This window comes from Lemur catta, chromosome 17 (genome assembly GCF_020740605.2).
Source record: "Lemur catta isolate mLemCat1 chromosome 17, mLemCat1.pri, whole genome shotgun sequence".
NCBI lineage: Eukaryota > Metazoa > Chordata > Mammalia > Primates > Lemuridae > Lemur > Lemur catta.
Window position 1 is genome coordinate 17,212,235 of NC_059144.1, and position 21,272 is coordinate 17,233,506.

At 43.9% G+C, this 21,272-nt stretch overlaps 1 protein-coding gene across 2 annotated transcripts in view; it reads left to right on the top strand.

The window, feature by feature from the left end:
- PTPRT (protein tyrosine phosphatase receptor type T) overlaps positions 1 to 21,272 on the top strand; it is a 1,002,137-nt gene that overhangs the window by 874,216 nt on the left and 106,649 nt on the right. For both annotated transcript variants that reach the window (XM_045528255.1, XM_045528256.1), the window contains one exon: positions 13,229 to 13,377. In XM_045528255.1, coding sequence (XP_045384211.1) covers positions 13,229 to 13,377 — 149 coding nt within the window. The remainder of the gene's footprint in view (positions 1 to 13,228; positions 13,378 to 21,272) is intronic.

The following is a 21,272-nucleotide window of genomic DNA, read 5'->3' on the forward strand; positions in this document are numbered from 1 at the left end:
CTGCCCCAGAGAGTGGCATTTTACAGGTGTGAGTCCAGGAGGAATATACAATGAAAGGGTCCAAATGTGGCCTTTACCTGAAAGTGTATAAGCATTGCTACAAATTACAATAGGAAAAACCAAATTAAAAAACCTGTTCCAACCACTTCATTGCTTTAAATACATTCACTGTATAAACGGGGCAAGAATAAAACAGAGGCAAGATCATTCATTGTTTTACAATTTGTATAAAATTTATAATCTGCATTGGAGAAATAGGACAAAGATTAAAAAGAGGATAGGGTTGGGGTTGTTTTTAATTGTTGTTTTTTAAACTGGCCTTTTAAGTCCCACTTTTAACTTTATTGAGTAAACTTTCATCCCTTAACATGTAGTTTATAATGTCTTATATAAAGGGTTGTGCCTTGGAGAGGATTTTATTCAAATTCTCCTATAGCAAACATACAGAAAAAACCTGTATTTAAAAAGCATAGCTAGATGATTATCCCTGAGGCTAGGGCTTGACATCTTACCTATCACAGAGGAAGATGCCAGGGGAGCCTAAAGAACTTCCTAACAGTGCTTACTTAACAATGGAATAGGTTGAATGTAAGGTAGTGAGCCTCCCGTCACAAGGGAATGGACCACCTCCTTTTGAGAATGGCACAAGGGAAGTCCGGCATCCCTAAAAGTTGCTCCCTGTGTTGACTACAACATCTCCCCATAACCCCCCATGGCATTGATAAGCAGGTCTCCCAAGTCCTCTAAGATACTTGACCTACAGACACAAAGAGCTTGAAGCAGTAGACAGAAATAGTATCCCTGGAAAAACAAGCACAGACCAGACTTATCTTTCCATCAGCTGCAGTTTATGATTGCCCATTAAATTCAATTGCTTTCTTTAGGAGGCTGGTGTTGGGACCCGTCATCTCTAACCCAGTGCCATCCATTCTAGCTTTCCCCAGGAGTGCAGACAGACCAGCCGCCTTCCTAGTGTACGCTAATTAATTTATCTCATGCTTGTGATTTTACGGCGCTTAAGTGCTGGAGCATTTCTGTTTATTCTTCTCCCTGCAAAGCACCTCACGTTGCATAAAGACCATGAATCTCCATTGCAAACGCCGTCTGTCTTGGGCTGGAGAACAGCCCACCGGCTGCCTGTTGTCTTGCTGGCACTGCCTCTTACAGCCAAAGTAACACATCCATTAATTTATCCTTAATGACATTTTGACATTCCAATCAGTTCATCAGATGTTCCTTTTGCAAGACTTCCCCCGCACGGCTGGGCCAGGGTGCCAGGCCACTCTTGATGCATAATGCATGAGATCAGTACACTGCTCAGTAGTACCCTTTGACAGACAGATGCATCTGCTACTGAAAGACCGCAAGTTCCTGGTAGCCCTGGCTCCTGGAATGATCCACACTGATGCCTCCAGAGTCGTTTTCTTCTGCGCTTCCAGCTTGCTCTCCTTGGGAGAAGCTGGTCAGTGCAAGGAGAGAGGACCTGGGCTTGGAAACAGGCGTGAAACAGTGCTGATGGGGGCTGCAGGGAAGTAAGGGTATGTCAGTCCCTTGCCGTATTCACAGGACTTCGAGAAGCTTTAATTCTGCTAATTCAGGTGGAAGCCGGCCCTATGGCAAACTTAACAACTTGAATCTCATCATTACCCTGCTGCTGCTTAGAAACAAGGAATTCAAAGACACTCTGATAACAATAACGGATATCAAAGAAGAAAGGAAAATTATCTTTAATATCTTCAATCTAACACACGAGCCATCACACATAGATATACTTCCTCATCGTAATCACAATATAGACACAGTTTTATTTTCCAGCGTTTTTTTTAACTTAATATAATCCACTTAGCATTTTTCTATGTTGCTACATAGTTTTCATTTTTAATGGCACTCCATCATTTTAATAGCTGCATAATATTCCATCGAGGGGATACACTATAATTTACAGAAACAGTTCCCTATTGTTAGACATTTATGAGGCTGTAACTGATCGTTTGCTATTAAAGAGAAGCAGCCAAGCAGGGTGAGGGAAAGAGCACGCTTGCAGGCTAAAGAGCTGGGCTCAGATCTCACCTGTTCTCTTTACCTGTCTTACGAGTTTAGGATTGACCCCTCTGGGTCACAGATTCCTCATCTCTCAAACCAAAGAAATAATCACAACCTTGCAGCATTGTTGTAAAGATTAGAGCTGTTTTAAAGGTATCAAGCACATGGTAGTATCCACTTATGTTAAACTATTACATTCATATGAATATGCCAGTCATAGAGGCAGTTCTGTTCTGCCACCACTCCTGGACATTTGGCAATGTCTAGAGATGGTTTTGATCATCCTACCTGGGAGTGGGCAGAGATGCTGGCATCTGGAGGGCGGAGGTCAAGGATGCTGATGAACATCCTGCACTGCACAGGTCAGCCGCCCAAAACACACAAAATGAAGAATTATCTGGCCCAAAATATCAACACTACTGAGGTTGCAAAACCCTGGCATAGAGGAATCCATGTTCCCATTGTTACTTTCAAAATATATGTGTATTTTTTTTTTTATTATTATTTCCTTAGGATAAAGTGCCAGGAAAATGCAAATCCTGGATTAAAAGGTAGATGATCTTACACCTGTTGGCAGTTTTAGGAGGAGTGAGGTGGAGTGGGGGATCAAGTACGGTTTGGGGTGACTGATGGAGAAAAGACAGCAGATAAATGGTACAGGTTCCCCTAGGGGCAGGGGATGACATTCCACAGACTAGCAGTTCTCCAAATAGAGTGCCCAGCATCTCCTAGGAAGTAGGAAGTGCACATTTTCTAGACTTATCTCCGACTTATCAAATCAGAAACTCGGAGGAAGGAACCCAGCCATCCCTGTTTTAACAAGGTGATTCTGATGCACACTCAAGTTTGCGAATCACTGCCGTGCGCCATCTGCAGATGAAAGTCAGCTTGTGGAACAGCATTAGGATCTGCTTAAGTGCACATGCTCTGTGCAGAAAGAGATGAGAAGAGTCAAGTCTAAGTTGAGGAAGCTCAAACATGGGACAGAGCAACAAAAAGGAATTGAAATTGTCTTTCATTCATTCATTCATTCATTCAGCATGTTTAAAGCTTTTACAACACTGAACCAAGTGCTGAACTAGGTGCTAGAGGAAATACAAACATGAACAAACGTCTATAAAGTACATTGATGATAAGGAAGCGTGATGAGAGCAGGCAGGCAAATGACTAGGACACAAAACAGAAGTCAGATATGCCCTGCCCCAGAGAGGTCAGGAAAGGTTTCCTGGAGGAAGCAATACTTGGGATGGAACTTGAAGGATTTTTGATCAACTGTTCATGCACTAATTCAACAAGTGTTTACTGAGTACCTACTTGTTGTAAAAACCATGTAAGGCCCTGGGGAATTGGTGGTGAACAAGGCCACTATGGTCCCTGCCCCTGTGGTTATGGTCCAGCAGGGGCGATAGCCCTGTGGGCTGGCCATCAGCAGGTAGGAGGTGTTTCTGGATGGGGACTGAAGGTCTGAGGTGGGGTAGGGGTAGAGGAGGTGGCTGTAGGCTTGTGAGAAGGAGACCATGCTGGGAGTCCTGGTTTGAGATCTGAGAAGAGGTGTGGGCATGTGGCTATGGAATGGAGAAGGTTCACTGAGCTGGGAAGGGAATAGCCATACAGCATCAGCAACCCAGGGGGACTGCTTGGAAGAGGTTTCTTGGGATACATCTTGAAGGATTCTTGATCAGCCACCTATCCACATACAGGCTTTGTGGGGACAGCAGACAGCCCAAGGATGGACATTCAAGGGGGCCCTTCAGGAGGCAGAGTTCAGCTCAGCCTCTGCTCAGAGGGAAGGGGCTTCCTGCAGAGGTGGTGAGACCCTGTCACTGAAGTTGGGTGGTCAGCAGCTGGAGATCCACGGGCCAGGGCTGTTGCTAGGGGTTTCCTCACTAGGGCAGGAAAATGACTTGGAGGACCCCAAGGGCCTTTCCAGTTCAGAGAATCCAAGATTCTATAACTTGCAATGACCTCAAACACCGGAAACTGAGGGTCAAAGCACGACTGAGGAGAAGAGCACCTGCCTGGGGTCGTATGAGGAGGGTATTGGTGCAAGGAGGTCTGCAGGGAGAGGAAGAGTCTCCTCGGCTCCCTGGAGTACTCACCTCAGGAAGCAGATCAAACACAAAATTAGAGTAAAAATTAAAGCGAGGACAAAGTCATGCCAATTGCTGAGGTGAAGAAAGGGGAAAGGAGCTAGCATTTGTTGAGTATGTCTATATGCCACGGACTGTGCTAGGGAAATATCATCATTTATCATTCTCATCATCACAGCGACTCTGTGAACTAGCATATATCAAATCCCATTCCCCAGATGAGGAAACTGAGTCTCACAGTCCCATAGAGACGGAGACTTGGTCGTGATCACACAGCCTACTAGAACCAAGTCAGTCCAGGGCCCAAGTCCATGGTGTTTCCACAGCACCAAGACCAGAGGGGCCATCTGCCCAGCCCAGGGCCTTGGAGCACGGTGGCCTGAGAGCATTCAGGGCAGCTCCCACTGTCCGAACCATGGATTCTGCCCGCACTCTGCTTGAGGCATTTATTCCCTTCTCATTGCCCATTAACAAACACTTAACACAGAGCTTATTTGGTAGGTGGCAGATCCTATGTAAGTACTGTCACATTTATAAGTCGATACCTCAAAGCACTGTTAAGAGAATTCGCTGTAATTATACCTATTTGACAGATGAGGAAACTGAGTTACAGAGAGGTTGAGTAATTGCCCCACACTATACAACTAATCGATGGTGGAACTCAGATTTGAATCCAGGCAGTCTGGCTCCAGAGTCCATGCTGTTCCCACTATGCTCTGCTTCAGGGTTCAAGGGGCAGCGTGGCCGTGTGCCCTGTAGGAAGAGGGCCTCACATCTGTCTTAGGCCTTCTGTAGCTACGGTTCCTGCCAGCTCCAAAGAATGGTCCAATAGGGTCTGACTTAGTGAAGAGTGAGATTGGTAGGAGAGCCCACCCAGGACAGAGAGAGAGAGAGAGAGGCAACCGCAGGCAGAAGAAAGAAGCAGAGGGAAACAGGTAGGGGCACAGACATGGGGAGCTGGACAGCAGAGGGATGGAAGGGAAATACCAGGTTCCTTGGGCCCTTCAGATTGTGGTGAGATCTGCTGCTGCTGCTGCTGCTGCTGCTGCTGCTTCTGTTAACTTTGCATTGTGGGAGATGCACGGAGAAGCCCCAGGCTAGCATGGTGGGGGTAGGACCAGAAGGACCCACCAACTATGCCCCAGAACTGGTCCCCAGCAGAGGCAATGAGCAGACAGGATGCAGGTTGCCTGAAGGATGTGAGTGGGTGTGAATGTGAGCTTGCTGGCTGAGGTGTCTAAGCATGTGTGTGCCTGAGTGTTTGCCTGGGGAGGAAGGGAGGCAGCTGAGAAGGCTTTGGGACAAGGGAAGAGACGTTGTGGTGAGCAAGACATAACAAGGAATTTCATAGTACATTCAGAAGCCCGACTGCTGTGGTTTGAATCCCAACTCCAACGCTGAAAGCCTGGGTGACTTTCTGCGAGTTATTTCAACTCTCTCTGCCTCACTCTTTCATCTATAAAATGGTGATAATACTACTACTGACCTCATAGAGTTATTAAGAGAACTTAATACACTGTATTTTAGAAAGCCCTGAATAGTGTCTGGCATGGAATAAGTACTATATAAATGTTTATTAAATAAGTGAAATTAATTTAGGACCTATTGTTTTATGGTCATTTTATTGGTTTCCTCGGGCTGCTGTAACAAAGTATCACAAACCGAGTGACTTAAAACAACCTAAATTTGTCCTGTCACAGTTCTGGAGGCTATAGCAGTCCAAAACCCAGCTGCTGACGGGCCATGCTCTCTGAGACCTGAGTAGAATCCTTCCTCGCCTCTTGCTTGCGCCTGGTGGAGGCCACCAATTCTTGGTGGTCCTTGGCTTGCAGCTGCACCACTCCGCTCTCTGCCTTTGCTGTCACATGGCCTCCTTCCTGTGTACCTCTGTCCAGATTTCCCTCTTCTTACAAGGACACCAGTCATGTTGGAATCAGGGCCACCCTAATGACCTCGTCTTGGGGTCTTGACCTGATTGCATCTGGAAAGACCCTATTTCCAAATAAGGTTACATTCACAGGTCCCAGGGATTAGGACTTCACCAAATCTTCTGCGGGCAAGGGATGGGTGAGCGGAACACAATTCAATCCAGAACAGTTGTTTTAAAAGCATCAATTCTTGCCATGGTTCTCAGATACCAGCTTTCCCCCAGAATAAAATCAATACCTCGAGAAGGGAAAGGAAATATTCACGGCAACTCAGTGAGATATTTGGAGATCCGGACCAGCACCCGGGTCTCCTGCCTCCTGGTTTTCCATTTTCATGAATGAAACATGATAGGGACTCTTCACTAATTCAGGCCCGGTGAAGAGTGGGTCCACTTCAGTGGTTCTCAAACTTCGGCATGTAGTAGAATTGCCTAGGGGGCTTATTAATCACCTGGAGTTTCTGATTCAGTAGGTCAGAGGTGAGGCTGGCGAAATTGCATTGCTAATACGTTCCCAGGTGAAGCTGATGCAGCCGGTCCGGTGACTCCACTTGGCAAAGCGCTGTTCTACATCAGTGGTGCGCAAGCTTGGTGGCACATTCTAGTCACCTGGGGAGCTTCTAAAAACCCAGATGCCCAGGCTGCACCCCAGACCAATTAACTTAGAATCTCATCAGTAATTTTTAAAGCTCCCCAAATGATTTGTGCAGCCAAGGTTGAGAAGCGTGGCTCTGGAATACATCAATGGATGTTGTTAGAAAAAAAGCCATTCTTTGGGGCATCTGCTTTAAAGGATTCATATTTAATAAATAATGAGGTCATTTAAACTAACATGGCTTCTTGCTGTATTTAAAAGATGATCATATCAGAGAGCATTTATTGAGTGCTTACTGTGTGCATGCCATGGGTAAAATGCTTTGCTAGCAACCTACCATTTAATCCTCACAACCATCTTACAGGGAAGTACTGCTGTAACCTATGTTTTGCAGATAGGAGGAAACTGACATGTGGAGGGATGAGTAACTTGCAAGAGCTCACACAGCTAGTCTGACATGGAGCCAGGTTCTGATGCCAGGCTGTCTGGCACCAAAGCCAGTGCGTTAACTGCTATGCCGTCCTACCTCCTGATGTAGGGGAAGGCAGTGTGTTCTCCTTTAAATCCTGCATACATCCAAATCCTCATTTATATTATTAATTATTATGTGATAGAGCCCTGCCTCTGCCTCAGTTACAGTAATTCTGAGTTAGTGGGGTTTAGATAAGTAAGGTTTTGCTGTATGTGTAGGAGACCAGAGTGATGTGTACCGCGGACTGAATTTCGCACTTCACATCTCATCCCTAGAAGAAAGGTGGAGGGATGTTGGAACAGGTGTCCTGAGCTGGCAGGCAGAAAGCTTCCACCCCTTGATGTGTGCATTGGCTAAGTGCCTCCTCTGTCCAGGCCTCAGTTTCTTTTTTAAAATGAGGGGATGGTGCAGGTCCCTTCCAGTTATGATGTGTGACTCCAGTGTGAGGCCCAGCCGTGTCAGCACAGAGCATCGCAGCTTCAAAGAATACAACGCCAGCTTTTAAGAGAAGCAGGGCCTCGCTCGTGTGGTTTTTTGGTCCACCTCCTGTGGTTGAGATACCTCTCTGGTTCCAGGGTTCCAATCTTTGTGGTTTCCCCAGAAAGTCTCTCCAGGGATGCCAGTGGAGGACGGGCCAGGGGAAGAGCCCTGTGGGGAAGGGAACAGTGTCTGACCAATGTCTCCCTAGGAAAGTGGGTGTGGCCCCTCAGATTGAGGGAAAAATTCTGGGTGGAACCCCCAAGAACCCCCCCCCAATTGGCTGGGTCCTCCTGTTCCCACCCGAGAACAGATTCAAGGGGTTTGCAGAGCCCAGTTGCTAGAATCCTCCACTGCCTCTTTTCTAACTGGTTTCCTAGTCTCTACTTGAACTCCTCCAACGATGGGGGGCTCAATACTTGCAAAACCCTAAACAGATTAGGACTCACGTCTGGCTTTTCACATCATCGTCTCCTTCCATATAATAGCACTGGTACAAAGTAGGTGCTCATTAACCATTCATCCAACAAATTAATGAGCAAAGAGGAGGCAACTACTCACTTCAGGAAGGAGGCAAAGACTTAAAGAGTAAGGGATGTTGCAGTTGGGCCTTAAAAGGTGAAGAGAAGATTGCCAAAGAAGACAAATTGGGAAGGGCAAATTCAGGCATTGGGCACTTCTACAAGAGACCTTAGCCATTCTACTTTGCTAGAAATTTCTTCCTTGTGTCAAGTCAACCTGGTCCTAATTTTGTCCCCTGGGGCCACACAGACCCAGCTGTCAGGTGTGTGAAGAGACCACTTCTTTGTATTCTCTGTTGATGAGACATATCCCTGGATGCTCCACACACGCTTCCTCTCGTAGCGTGATTTCAGCACCTTTAACAGCTCTTCATTCTTCTCCCTTGAGCTGTTCCACCTGCCAGTATCCCTTGTAAAGAGCGGCGCTCAGAATACATCACAGGACTCACGGCCCATCACGGGCACATCCCCTGCTGCCTACCCCTCACTCTGCTAACAAGCAAAGGTCGGAGAGACCTCAGACTGAGCCGTTAGAGGGGAAAATGCCGAGAGCCGCGGCCACGTCACATCATTCTCACCTGTCAGAAGCGGTAAACTTCGGATTGCTGTGTCTTAAAACATCCTGCAGCTCTGGAAATGTCCCTGCAGAGGAATAAACAGGCTTATGCATGCTCTGTTTTTACCAGCTTTTGGTACCCCCTGCTGGCGAAATTGTGTGACCCAATTGGCAAGAATCTTAGAACAACTAGAGAAAAAAAATCCCAGGTTCGCTGGGAAAGGCGTAAATTCTTCAGTCTTGAAGGCTCTGAGGAGTCCATGAATTATATGACCATCCCATGAGTCATGTGACTATTTTATGAGTTTAAAAAAAAAATTCTACAGCTGTGGATATTCTGTGGGGTCTGGGGGGAAAAAAAAATCTCTGACTTCTGTGGACACTCCATTAATTCTGCAAACATTCCAAGAAGGAAATGCTAAATTATTAAACCAAAAATAATCCTAGGTACAAACATTCCAGGTCACAAACTAATTTTATGAAGGTTTTTCTCTTCTCTTTCTTTGCACGTATCTCCTTTTAAAGTGGTTATAATTTGTGTTCAGAGTAGGATGACCATCTTTTCTATACTTCAGATCATAGACTTTTAAATATAAATTTGTGCAACAAATTTGTTGAGCACTGGCTATGAGCCAGACACTCAGCAAGAAATTGGAGTAGGTGCAAGAAGTCAAAAGCCCTTCTCCCAAGAGGTTCTTGTCCTAGTGGGTGAGAGAGTTGAATGACTGCAATTTGGCTAGACAAGTACCTAGCTGACATAGCACCAAAACCTCCCCTGACCTCCTGCCAGGGTTCAGAGCAGCCATTAGCTCTCTCATAGCACCTGGTGTTTCTTCTTGGCATTCATCATCTTTGTGATTTTATCCTTATTTCTGTATTTCTCTGTTTAATGCCTGTTCTTGCCATTATTCTCTGCATTCCATGAGGGTCAAGGTTGAGCAGATATGGTCTTCTTACATCTAGCAGAGAGTGATGCATGTACTCTGTCAATAAATGTTTGTTCAATGGATGAGACAACCAAGAGGGGAAAACTGTAAATCTGTCTAGAGAAGCAGGGAGAAACCTCCAAGGAGATGTGACATTTGAATGACAATTGAGCCTTGGAGGATAAAAAGGAGGTGACCAGTGGAAAAGAATGGGGACACATTAAGGAATAGAAAGTACTGAGGAATGATGTGTGTGGGGTGAGGGGGAGGTGGTTAATGTTTTCTAGAAGGAGATGTGTGTAGAGGATGCAGCTGAGCTGAAGCCTGGACCATAGTTTGAGGATCTAGTGTGCCCTATTCAAGGGTTTGGATTTTTCCCTCTCTTGAGAAAAATTTTTAAAAGAATGGTAAATGAAACTCTTTGGTTATGGGAATGAATATCAATTTTCCTGTGTTACTAGGAGGGTTTTTTTAGAGCTTAAATCTTGAATTTTGAAAGAATAGAGAGATAGGTCCCCAGACTGTGGTTTTGTGTTTTGTTTCCTTCTACGTACACCCCATTCATTTCTTCTTGCAGCTGTGTTTACCTATTGCCAGAACATCTGTCTATACATTTTCAAATTATCGTATGGCATCATTGTCACCATGAACATGTAGTGTCAGCCATGAGCTAGGCACTAAGGGTGTCATATATCTGACTTTTTACAACTAAGTTAGCTTTCCTGCTTTTAAAAATCTGTATGTTTTGGGGAGACTCAGTTTTTCATTTTTTTTGTTATACAGGTGTTCAGAACTACCCAAACATGTCTATAAAATGCCATTTTTCGTAAAAGCAGCAAGGCCTTTTTTTATTATTATTATTCCTTTGGAAACCAGTGATTTGTGCCTAAGACAACCCTCTCCATAATATATTACCCTGAATGTAAGGAGATTGGTTGGGAGTTCTGCCCCCAAGGAAATATCAAAGCCTCCAATACATACTCATTTATAGTTTTTAAGTTAACTCTCTTATCGGATTTCTTTTTATTTCCTGCTGGGGCAACGTGAGCCGAGCTCAGACAGAGGCAAAGGATCTGCCATATATCTTTTCAAATTTATGATTAAGAAGGTCACATATACATTTTTAAACACACTCCTTTTTGATAATAAATGAAGAATAAAATTTTGAAATGTCATCAGCCACAGAATTACTCATTTTTCTTTCGTTGGCGTTCCCGCTCTCCCCATCTAGTTGCCTGTTGGTGCTGAGAAAGGGCCCGGCTGATCCAATGCTTCATTTCTTGTTGCTTTTCTGTCTGCCTGGAATAGTTCCAAGAGTAGAGCAGCGCGCCTGTGGCCACAGCATTACAGCTGAAAGATGCATTGCTATTGCTGAGTGCCCTTCTTTCCCCAGGCCAATCTAAAATAAATAAATAAATAAACAAATGAAGAATTTCATTTTAGGCTCCATGTGTCTTCCAATGATGGCCAAAATAAGGGCTATAAAAATCTTTCTCTTCTTGGTCTGGATTCCTGGAGCCAGATTCACTCTCCACCTTTCTCCCTGTGCTCTGTGCTTCCAGAGTGTGCTCTCTATGGCTTCTATCAAAGGACCCCTGGCCACCTGCAGCTTTTCGTGGGGTTTAGCTAAGGAGAGCCACTACAGGATGTCAGAGGAAGGGAGAGGGGGTAGCCGGGGCATGACTTCCTCTGGTTCTGTCCCTGTGAGGTTGTCCAGGACTGGTTGGGCCCCTCCAGAGAAAGCCACTGCTTCTCTTTAGGTTTCCTCTTCTTCCCAACTCTCTCCTTTTGGGTTCTGGTTACTGCTTCTTCTGTTTGTCCCCTCTGGGCCCCCAGGTGGTCTACAGGTCTCCATTGCTGTATTATATCTTGGGTCCCCTGCACCCTTCCCACCTTTGTCAACAGTCCTTTTATAAACAAACTTTCCTCATTTGAGTGTGCATCTGTGATTCTTCTGTGCCGTCTACACCTATTTCATGAGACCCATGTTTTAAGGAAGATACTGTCAAACTGTTATTAGTCCTAGATGAACTCCTCTAAAACACTTTTAAATCTGGGTTTATTCTTTCCTTTAATAATTCCTCTGGCAAGGAGATAATGAAAACTTGAAACTGCCTATTTCACGATCAGGTGGGCTCAACTTTGGAAAGTTATTCCCTATATTGCACAGAATTTGACCTCTCTGGGACATCTGTCCTTTCTGTGTTGAGATAGGAATGACCAAGATTGAATTGGAAGCCAAATTTTGTGAAGGATGGAGCAAGAGACCTGGAGAAATTTACTCTCCGGATATTTAATATTTAACCCATCACCTTTCATGTGATAGGAACATCATAGCTATATTTAGATGTACATATATTGGGAAAACTCATAGGAACCATGTGGACTTTTTAGAAATATTTAAATAACTATTATATGTAAGAGGGTTTACTCATATTTTTATATCTCTAATAATATATCTAAGACCTATCAGTTAAAATTTAGGAGAAGTAGATTTCAAATCCTTAAAAGAGGAACTTTTTACCCTTTCAGATCCCTGATGAGGTATGAAAGCCTCCAGCACTTGATAGAATTCAGGGAGAGATGGGATTTCACAGTGGGGCTTCTGGGGGGCTCCGACACTAGAATATAGTTGGATCCATTGGCAAGAATATAAAAACAAGAATAGCAACTGCCATGTGTTGGATGTTCACTCTGTGCCAGGCACTGTGCTCTGTGTATTTTACACATTATCTCATTTAATCCTCACAACTCTGTATGGCTGGCCCTGTTGTTTGCCACAGTATACAGAAGAAGAGTGCAGGACTTAGATTAAGAACTTGCCCAGGTCATGCAGCTAGCTGACAGGCAGCGGAGGTAGGCTATGAACCCGGGTCTGCCTGATACAAAGTGGATGGTTTTAACCTCCAGTGGGTTAAAACCATGCCACGGTCCAGGCCCTGTCCTACTTCCGTGAGTCTGGGCCTCTGTGGACTTTTTCAGTCCTTCAGGTGGTTCAAATTCACACCAAAGTTTGAGAACCACTGTTCTACACTATTATTGTTATAAATGCCCATGTGGGTCTGAGGGTCTGTTATTCCTATGGGAGTAACTGTACATCAAATTCAGCTTTAGCTTTCCTCCTTTTGAGCTATGAGACTAACCTCCACCCTCACCCACAGCTAACCACCAGCTCCTACTTTAATCTACCATTATTTGGTGGGATTTTTATAAGCTCAGTCCCTGAGAAAGCCCAGCTCCGTTTTTAATCTCATTCAGAGCCACAGAAACAGAAAGACCAGTGTAGCCTCTTCCTCCCTCTGCAAGGAGAGTGGCGGAAGCATTGCACAAGTCTCACTGAGTTCCTGTTTTAAGCTCAAATGTAGAACACGTCCGTTGTTGGGGAGGGGGCAGCAAAAAACTCATATTTCTGAGTAAATGGAATCCATGAATGGTTTCAGGAGGACTTAAGTTTATTCCACCTTGACCTTGGAGGGCCTGCCTTGACTCTGTTTCTGGAGAATGAGCCAGGTTTCAGGGTGGAGGGTGAGGGGTGGGGAAGGAGAGAAATCCATCTTCCCAATACTTTAATGCAACTGTCACCATCTGACTGTGGCTTTTCCCCTTGCACATGTCCCAAAGGAAGCTGGCCAAGAAGCAAAAGGAGACACAGAGTGGAGCCCAGAGGGAGATGGGGCCAGTGGCCTCGACCGACAAACCCACCACCAAGCTCAGCGCCAGCCGCAACGACGAAGGCTTCTCTTCTAGTTCTCAGGACGTTAACGGATTCAGTAAGTTGAGTCAACTAAGGGGAAGGGGACATATGTGGTCCAGCTTGGCCCCAGCACTTCCTCTGTGTGCCCCTCACAGTGGTCAGATGCTGCAGGGCATGAGTTGTGGATGCTTCCCTGAGATGGTCCAGGATGAAGGTTCTCTTTGGCAAAGACTTTGGGCAGCATGTCCAAAGGTGAAAATGAGTATTTAAGAATCTACCCCAAATCAGATGGAAATGAGAGCAAGTCATCCTAAATGTTAGTGGATATAAATAGAGGCAGGTTAAAAATAACAGTAGTAAAAAAGAAGGGAGAGGAAGAAGATGGCTATGCCCTTAAGGAGAAAAATATGCCACACTAATTGATTGACTTAAAATTTTCAAAACTATGTTTCACATATGACAGGTGAGGCAGGTGAGTCGTGCCTTATGGTTTCCATTCCCAGTGCTTAGGAAACGAAGGGTCAGAGAGGCAACGTCTCCAAAGTCCCACGGCTGGTAAGTTACACATCCAGGCTGGAAGCCATTGCCTCCCGAGCTGTGGCCAGTTCCCTGCCACAGCCCATGCTCTAAGTGCCTTTAGGCAAGACCACCTGAGTCCTCGTGCAGAGTTTATAAAGAATCCCAAGCTAATAAGATTTCAGGGTTAATCCTTATCCAAAGGAGAACCCCAAGGCTGGCAACCTCCAGGGCTCCCTTGGGGATCAGACTCAAGAGAGCTGGCTTCTGGTCTTCTCTTTCAACCCTGCTGTAAGCCAGTTAATAGTCTAGATTCTCCAGCCTCTGCCCCAAATTGGGTAATGCAGGAAATCTAAAAAGATCTGAGCATAGATGGATGTCTTCCATTTACTACGTAAATTGCAAATGGAAGAAACCACATTTTGTAAAAACCACTTTGGGGATGATGGGGTCTATGAGAGGATGATGGAAGAAAGGAAATAAATATTCTCATTTCATCCTCACCATAGTCCTGTAAAATACTTAATATCATTGCTCCCATTTTATAGGGGTACCCAAGGCTAAGTGTGTTTGGTTGGCCTTTCCAGAGCCACACAGTTTGTTCCTCACAACCCAGGATCTGCGAGTAATTCAGGTCATAATTCCTAATCTTAAATGCAGCACAAAACCCACCTGGGGAGGTTTTCAAAATTCACAAATCTGGGTCCTACACTTTACCTTCTGAATCAAAATCTGGGGTATGAGTGGCAGGGCAGGACTGAGGGATATGGATTTTGTAAAAGTCATTCAGAAAGTCCTTACAGTCATCCAGGTTTAGAATGTAGGTTTAGAATACAGAACTTTGACAGAGGCAGTAGCTGTTTTCAAATATTGACCTGCTGTCTCTGGGGACAAGAGATTAGTTTAAACCTACAAAAAAGTTGAGAAAACAGAAAAATGAATACTCATATACCCTTTACCTAGATTGTTAACATTTTGCAACATGTGGACTTTTGCACTTGCACTTGTTCTCTCTCTCTCCCCCATATATATATACAGATATAACTTTTTTCAAATTTTTCATAGCCATTTAGAAGTATGTTGCATGTGTTTTCTAAGAATAGGACAGCTCTTCAACATAAACAATAAAATGTAATCTCGATTCAGTGACATCCAATATACCAGTCCACAGTCAAATTTCCTCAAAGTCACCAAAATTTTCTTTATTGTTTGTTTGTTTTAATCCAGGATCCAATCGAGGTGCTCACATGTGTGATGTTTATGTCTCTTCATCTTCTCTCATCTAGAACAGCCTTCTCAACTTTATTTCTTCTTTCAGGATAGTGACATTTTTAAAAAGTCTAGGGCAATTGTCCTGTAGAGTGTTCCACAATCTAGATTTGTCTCACTTTTTCATCATGATTACATGCAGGTTAAATATTTTGGCAAAAATGTTCCATAAATGATGTTGCATGCTTCCCTATCAATAGACACCTGACACCACTTTGCCCATTATTGGCAATGCTAAGTTTAAGCACTTCTTAAGGTTGGTAATGGCTTTAAAAGACAAAGTCTAAAGGCATATACTGATTATTTTATGAGCAAATATTTAAGTGTTGTTTCTCTTAGAGATCAGAGCAAATTTGCAATCTGCCTAACCATGACATCAGTCCTTTTCCATTTTTAATCCAGGTGAATCACTGGGACTCATACATTCCCGAGGGCACAGGAAAAAGGAATGTTGACATAGACTAGGAGAAGCAGAGGGAGGGGTTGGCAAAGAAATGGGTTTAGTTTTTCCTTAAAAGAAAGAGCCATCCTAGCTTTAATTTTGTATCTGTTAACCAACCTCTGATACAAATTACAGCTTGATAGGAGGAATAAGTTATAAGCACAATAGAATGTCTATAATTAACAACAATTGATTGAATATTTTCAAATAGCGAGAAGTGTGGATTTTGAATGTTCCCAACACAAAGAAATGATAAATGTTTGAGGTGATAGATATGCTAATTATCCTGATTTGATTATTAGACATTGAATACATGTATCAAAACATCACACTGCACCCCGTAAATATGTACAATTATTATGTGTCAATTAAAATAATAATAAAAACAAAAAAAAGAAAGGACCATCTTGAGCTCACTGAGCCTCTGGCTGCACGAAATTATCACTGGCTTTCCTGATTTTGGCCCAGGGGCAGAGAGGTTCATTTGCAAGTCTAGCTGATTGAAAGTACTGACCAAGTGGTACCTATTCATCAAAACCCCTTGCTGTACAGTCCAGCCTCTTGTGCACACTTTTTTCCATTTGTAAAAGTGCCCCGGGAGGACTCTGAATGCCAGAAAGATTATGGTCAAAGATGTAAGACAATCATTGTGATCCTGAAATTGTAGGTATTTGGTCTCAAGCTTTCTGATCTCAAGTGAAAACTCGGGTAACACTGATTTCTTGGATTTGGAAGGGAAACATCACCACCGTTTCACCATAGACCCTTAGGATGAAAACACCCAAGACAGAGACAGATTAGCTATAGCCAGAGAGAAGGAAGAAGAAGAACCAATGAAATCTAATTAGGTATTTTAAAGGCCAGGGACAAAATTCCAAATGATTGAGGTATGTATTTTGTGTATGTGTGTTTTATATTTATAAATACACATATATATACACACAGAAAGAAATTTAGAAATCTATACAGACATATACATACATATATACTCAGACATGTCTGTGTATATGCATTCATTTTAATAATATTTCTTTTAAAAAGACAGGAAAAAAAACTTGGTTGACTTATTATGCTCAATTATTAGGAAATTTTGCATTTGTTTGAATCACTGAATATTTTAGGACTCTATGCATCTGATATCCTCAGGCTACAGCTCCAAAAAGCACTCTGGGGATCTTTCGAATGCCCTAGAATGCATCAGGTACCTTTTAAAATGCCCTGTGGAACCACTGGGATGAGATTTAAGGGGGAAAAAATATAAGTAATGCTTACACTGGAGATGAGAAATTGCTTCTGAAATCACCCTGAGGTATGTAAAATTGAATCTATTTTTGTGGCATTAGGGAAGTGACTGTCTGGCTTCTGAATTGGTGTCTTTAGGAGGCCCTGAGATTATGTGCAAATGTTGAAGCAGCATTGAGAGAGGGCAGGTAACAGAATCGTTGTTACAGCAGAGAAGATTACAGAAAAACGTGCCCTGAGCAATTATTTCATTATCGAACAGGTGGGCCCTTGCCTAATTCAAATTCTGCCTCTCCCTGCGTACGTTTGTTTTCTGGGTTTTTTCTGTTCCAAGTGAGTGCTAAGTTCTGTGACATCTATTCCATCAAGCCTCCGAACATTGTATAGGAACAATGACCTCCGGGACTCCAGGGTGTGTTGGCGATTTGTCAGATATAGGCCACTGCTTTGAAGTGCTTTGGCATTCTTGAAAAAGGAGCACATGTCACATTTCAAGGACAAACAATGTGCATTGTTTTCCATTTAAAGAAATCCTAGCTTTTATTAAGTAATCTGATTTTGATCTTACTGCCCTGTGTACCTGTCATTTTTTTTCTGCCATCTTTTGCTCACTGGGATCATTTTCTGGGTCTTTCTTCAGTGCTTAAATCTTCTTCTTTATCTCTTTTGTTCATATGTCATCTTCTTCTTGTTCATTTTTAGTCCAAACGAAAATGCTTCAAAACAAATCCCTGTTGAATTCCTGTGATATGGGGCTTGGTTGTCTGCTCTTCCCACAGTGGCATTTGACAGACTCACTTGCCTGCGGGGTCCCATTAGTTAGCTCTGTCTTAGCTTCGAGGCTTCCATTCTATTGAACAGTCCCATGTCCGGTGGGAGAAGGGCATCCTTCTCTAGAGGTCATCAGATGCTGAGCCCTCGAGCTCTCTGCTAGGGGAGGAAGCAAGCCTGAGTGAGGCCTCGGAGGTGAGATTTCATGGCCATTTTCTCAGCACTTTGTACCTGCCTGCCCCTGTGCTGTGAGTCCCGGGGCACAGTGTGGGAGGCTAAGTAATTACAAAGATGAATAAAATCGGGTATTTGTTTGAACTTTTCTACTTGTAAGCTTTCCATAGTTTACAAAGTCCTTCTGCAAAACACTCCAGCAATGGTTCCTCATTCCTGTGCCATAAGACAGCTAGTACGTTTAGTATTACCCCCATTCGACAGATGAGGAAACTGAGGTTCAGAGACACTCTGTGGCCCAAATCACACATACATTGCCGAGTCATGTTAAGGACCCATTTCTCCTGACATCGGTTAGAATCTATCCACCTCATTCTGCAAACAATTTGGGGACATATCCAATAAGAGCACCTATAAGAAAAAAGTAAAAAGAGAAATAATCAGGATCAAGAAAACATGAAAGTCAATACCAGGATATATAAAAATATAGTTATATTATATTAAACTGTAATATAAATATGCAGGCTGTAACTTTTAAATTCATTTGGCTCTGATCTTTCTAGTAGCAAAAGCCCAAATAGGAAAATAACTTTTATTGGATACCTACTGTGTGCTAGATCTTGTGTGCTCTATATAAATTTCATTCTTAAGCTTCCTAGGAACCCTATAAGTTGACATTTTTCCCATTTGGTAAATGAGGAGACGGAGTTTCAGAGAAATAAAGTAAATGAGCACATAATCACACAATGCAGAAATAGTAGGGATAGAATCAAAAGCCAAATAGGATTACCTGACTCCTAAACCAGTGTTCCTTCTCCTGTACCAGGAATGGTAGCCCAACATTCACCAGTCTCACTGAGTGAGGTCGCTGATTGCTGGGAGAAGGGGAGAGCTCCTCTGCCCTCCCAGTGTATCAGCTGGCTCTTCTACCATGTGGGCAGAAGCTTCTGCCACACCTGTGCCCTGTGCAGAGGCCTGGGGCTGGGTACTGGCACGGATCCAAGCAGAGTCCCACAAGGTGCCAGGCACTATGATAAACATGCTCAGTCATGGCATCCTAGTTTATGTTCATTATCAAACCCAGCTGAGGAAACTGACACTCTCAGATATCAAAAGATCTTCCTGAAGTCATAGGATGCATACATATTAAGGCCTGGACCTGAATGCAGATAGTCTATATTCAAAACTAAGCATCTTTGTTTTTCCACTAATGGTAGCTGTCTTGCCAACACAAAGCTGGGTAAAGGAGAGACAGGAGATCAAGGCAAAATAGCTGTGCTGGCCAGGAGGACGGTGCCTCTGCCTGGTTCCTCTAGTCACTGAAACTCCTGGTTCGGGAAAGCAGCGGCCCAGTGGATGCACTCACAGACAGGTTCTGTGAGAATCATCCTGCCAGGAGCCTCAAGGAAAGTGGGACTACAGACCAGGGGTCCCATCCTCAGGCGTTCCTGAGCAGGACCAATCCCTGGGCAGACATAGAGGGAGATGAGCAGGGAATGGCCCGTGTCCACAGGGAAAAAAATGTCGCAACAAAGAGCATCTTTGTTGTACTATCGTGCACAGTAGCATCCTGCACAAAGAGCCACAGGGCCCTTCCCTGGACTTTGCAGCTCCCAGTGTGGTGACAATGAGACCAAAATATAACCTTAGGAGATTAGACCTGCTGCTGACGAGGAGGATGGACCCTGAGACCGGCTGCCCTCCCTTATCCTTCTGCACACAGACCTCATAAAAGGCTTTCTTTGTGGGCAGGTCAGGGAATGTCCAAGCGTGATACCCCATGGGACTGTTAGACAGAGATGGGGCAGGCAGAAGAAAGCACCAGGCAAAATTTTAGTCTGGTTATTTTAGGAACATGTTATGTAACTAAATCAATTCAAATAGGGAAGACAGATCATGCCTTTAAAAATAATGGGGTACCAGAGGCCAGGAAGGGTGGGGGAAGTGGGGATAAGGAGAGGGTGATTAATGGCTACAAATACACACTTAGAAAAAGTAAGACCTGGTGTTCCATAGATCAGTAGGGTGGCTATCGTTAACATTAACCCGTTGTACATTTCAAAATAGCTAGACGAGAATAATTCAAATGTCCCTAGCATAAAGAAAAGATAAATAATGAAGGTGATTGATATCCCAGTTACCCTGATTTGATTGTATGAATGTATCAAATTATCACATATACCTTGAAAATACATATATCTGTATCAATAAAATAAATAAGTATGAATAAAAATAATAGGGGTAACCGGCCAGCGTTATAGTAAACTCTTTGGGAAGGCTCCTTAACCCTTTCAGGAGGATGGGGAGCCAGCTGGAGAAATGGGTCTCTGGGAGAACTGGCCTGACCGTGGACTTCTCTGGGGAAACTGTTGATTTGATGATGTGTGATGTTAGGGATTACTACCTTTGTTTGGGACCTTTGGGTCAGTCATTTTGCTAGATGCTGTTTACATATTATTCCTGATCCTCAAAACAGTGCAACCAGGTAGGAATTGTTACCCTGATGTCATAAATGGCATCACTAATGCCCTCGAGGTAAAGGCTAAAATCCTAAGCCTGGCTGCCTGGGCCCTCCAAGGTTGCTGACCACTGCCCAACTCACTGACCCATCAGATACTCATTGAGTATTTGTTTGAATGGATGAATGAATGAATGAATGATGGAGCTGGAATTCACACTAAGATCTTCGAGTTCTAAGCTCACGTCTGGCTCCAGCTCTTCTGATAGTGAATTCTGCCTTCTGTGAAGCTGAAATCTGTTCCCTGTAACTTCATTCATTCCTGTTTTTGCACACAAGCCTGTGTCGTCAGCACCAGTGTGCTGGCCTTTGTCTGCCCTCTGGTGTCACATGGGGTCATAGAACCAGCCTTTCTCTTCTTGCAGCACCCACCCCCACCCCAGTTATTTCACTGGAGCTACCTGTGTGCTCAGGTCCTTCCCTCGGGATAAGCAGCCCCCACGTCAGCCATCAACCTTCCTCAGGATGCATTGCTGTTTTTCAGTCTGCTCAAAATCCCAGCTGACCCCTCTGCCCCCGTTTGGTCCATGCCTGTGGAGTGTGTGGTTTCCAAGATGACCATGGGCCTCTCTACCAGGCTGAGTGGGGGTTTAGAGAGCTGCCATTATCCTCACTCTGGATTTCAAACTTGGGTTCAGAATACACTACTTATGTTTGAATTAACCTCTAAATAGCCATCATATGCCTGCCTAATGTAGAGACCCCGACTTCCAGCTGGGGCTGTCTCATTTAGCGCAGGTGAAGATGACATTTGGGATATGTGCTGCCGAAGCAAGCACGTGAAGATGGCATTTGGGGCCCAAGTGAAGGACTCTACGTTTTCTTTGTACTACTTCTTCTTGTTAGATTTGACCCTGTTATTCAAGCCTACTGGGTTTTTTTTAATTTCTGATTGTGCCAGCCAATGAGACCACTTAATCCTCCCAGTTTCGTGCCCCAAAATATAATAATTATTAAAGTGTTAATATTTATGATAACATTTATCATCTAATGAGCATTAATTATATGCCCATTTCCATGCTGAGTGTTTTATATGTCG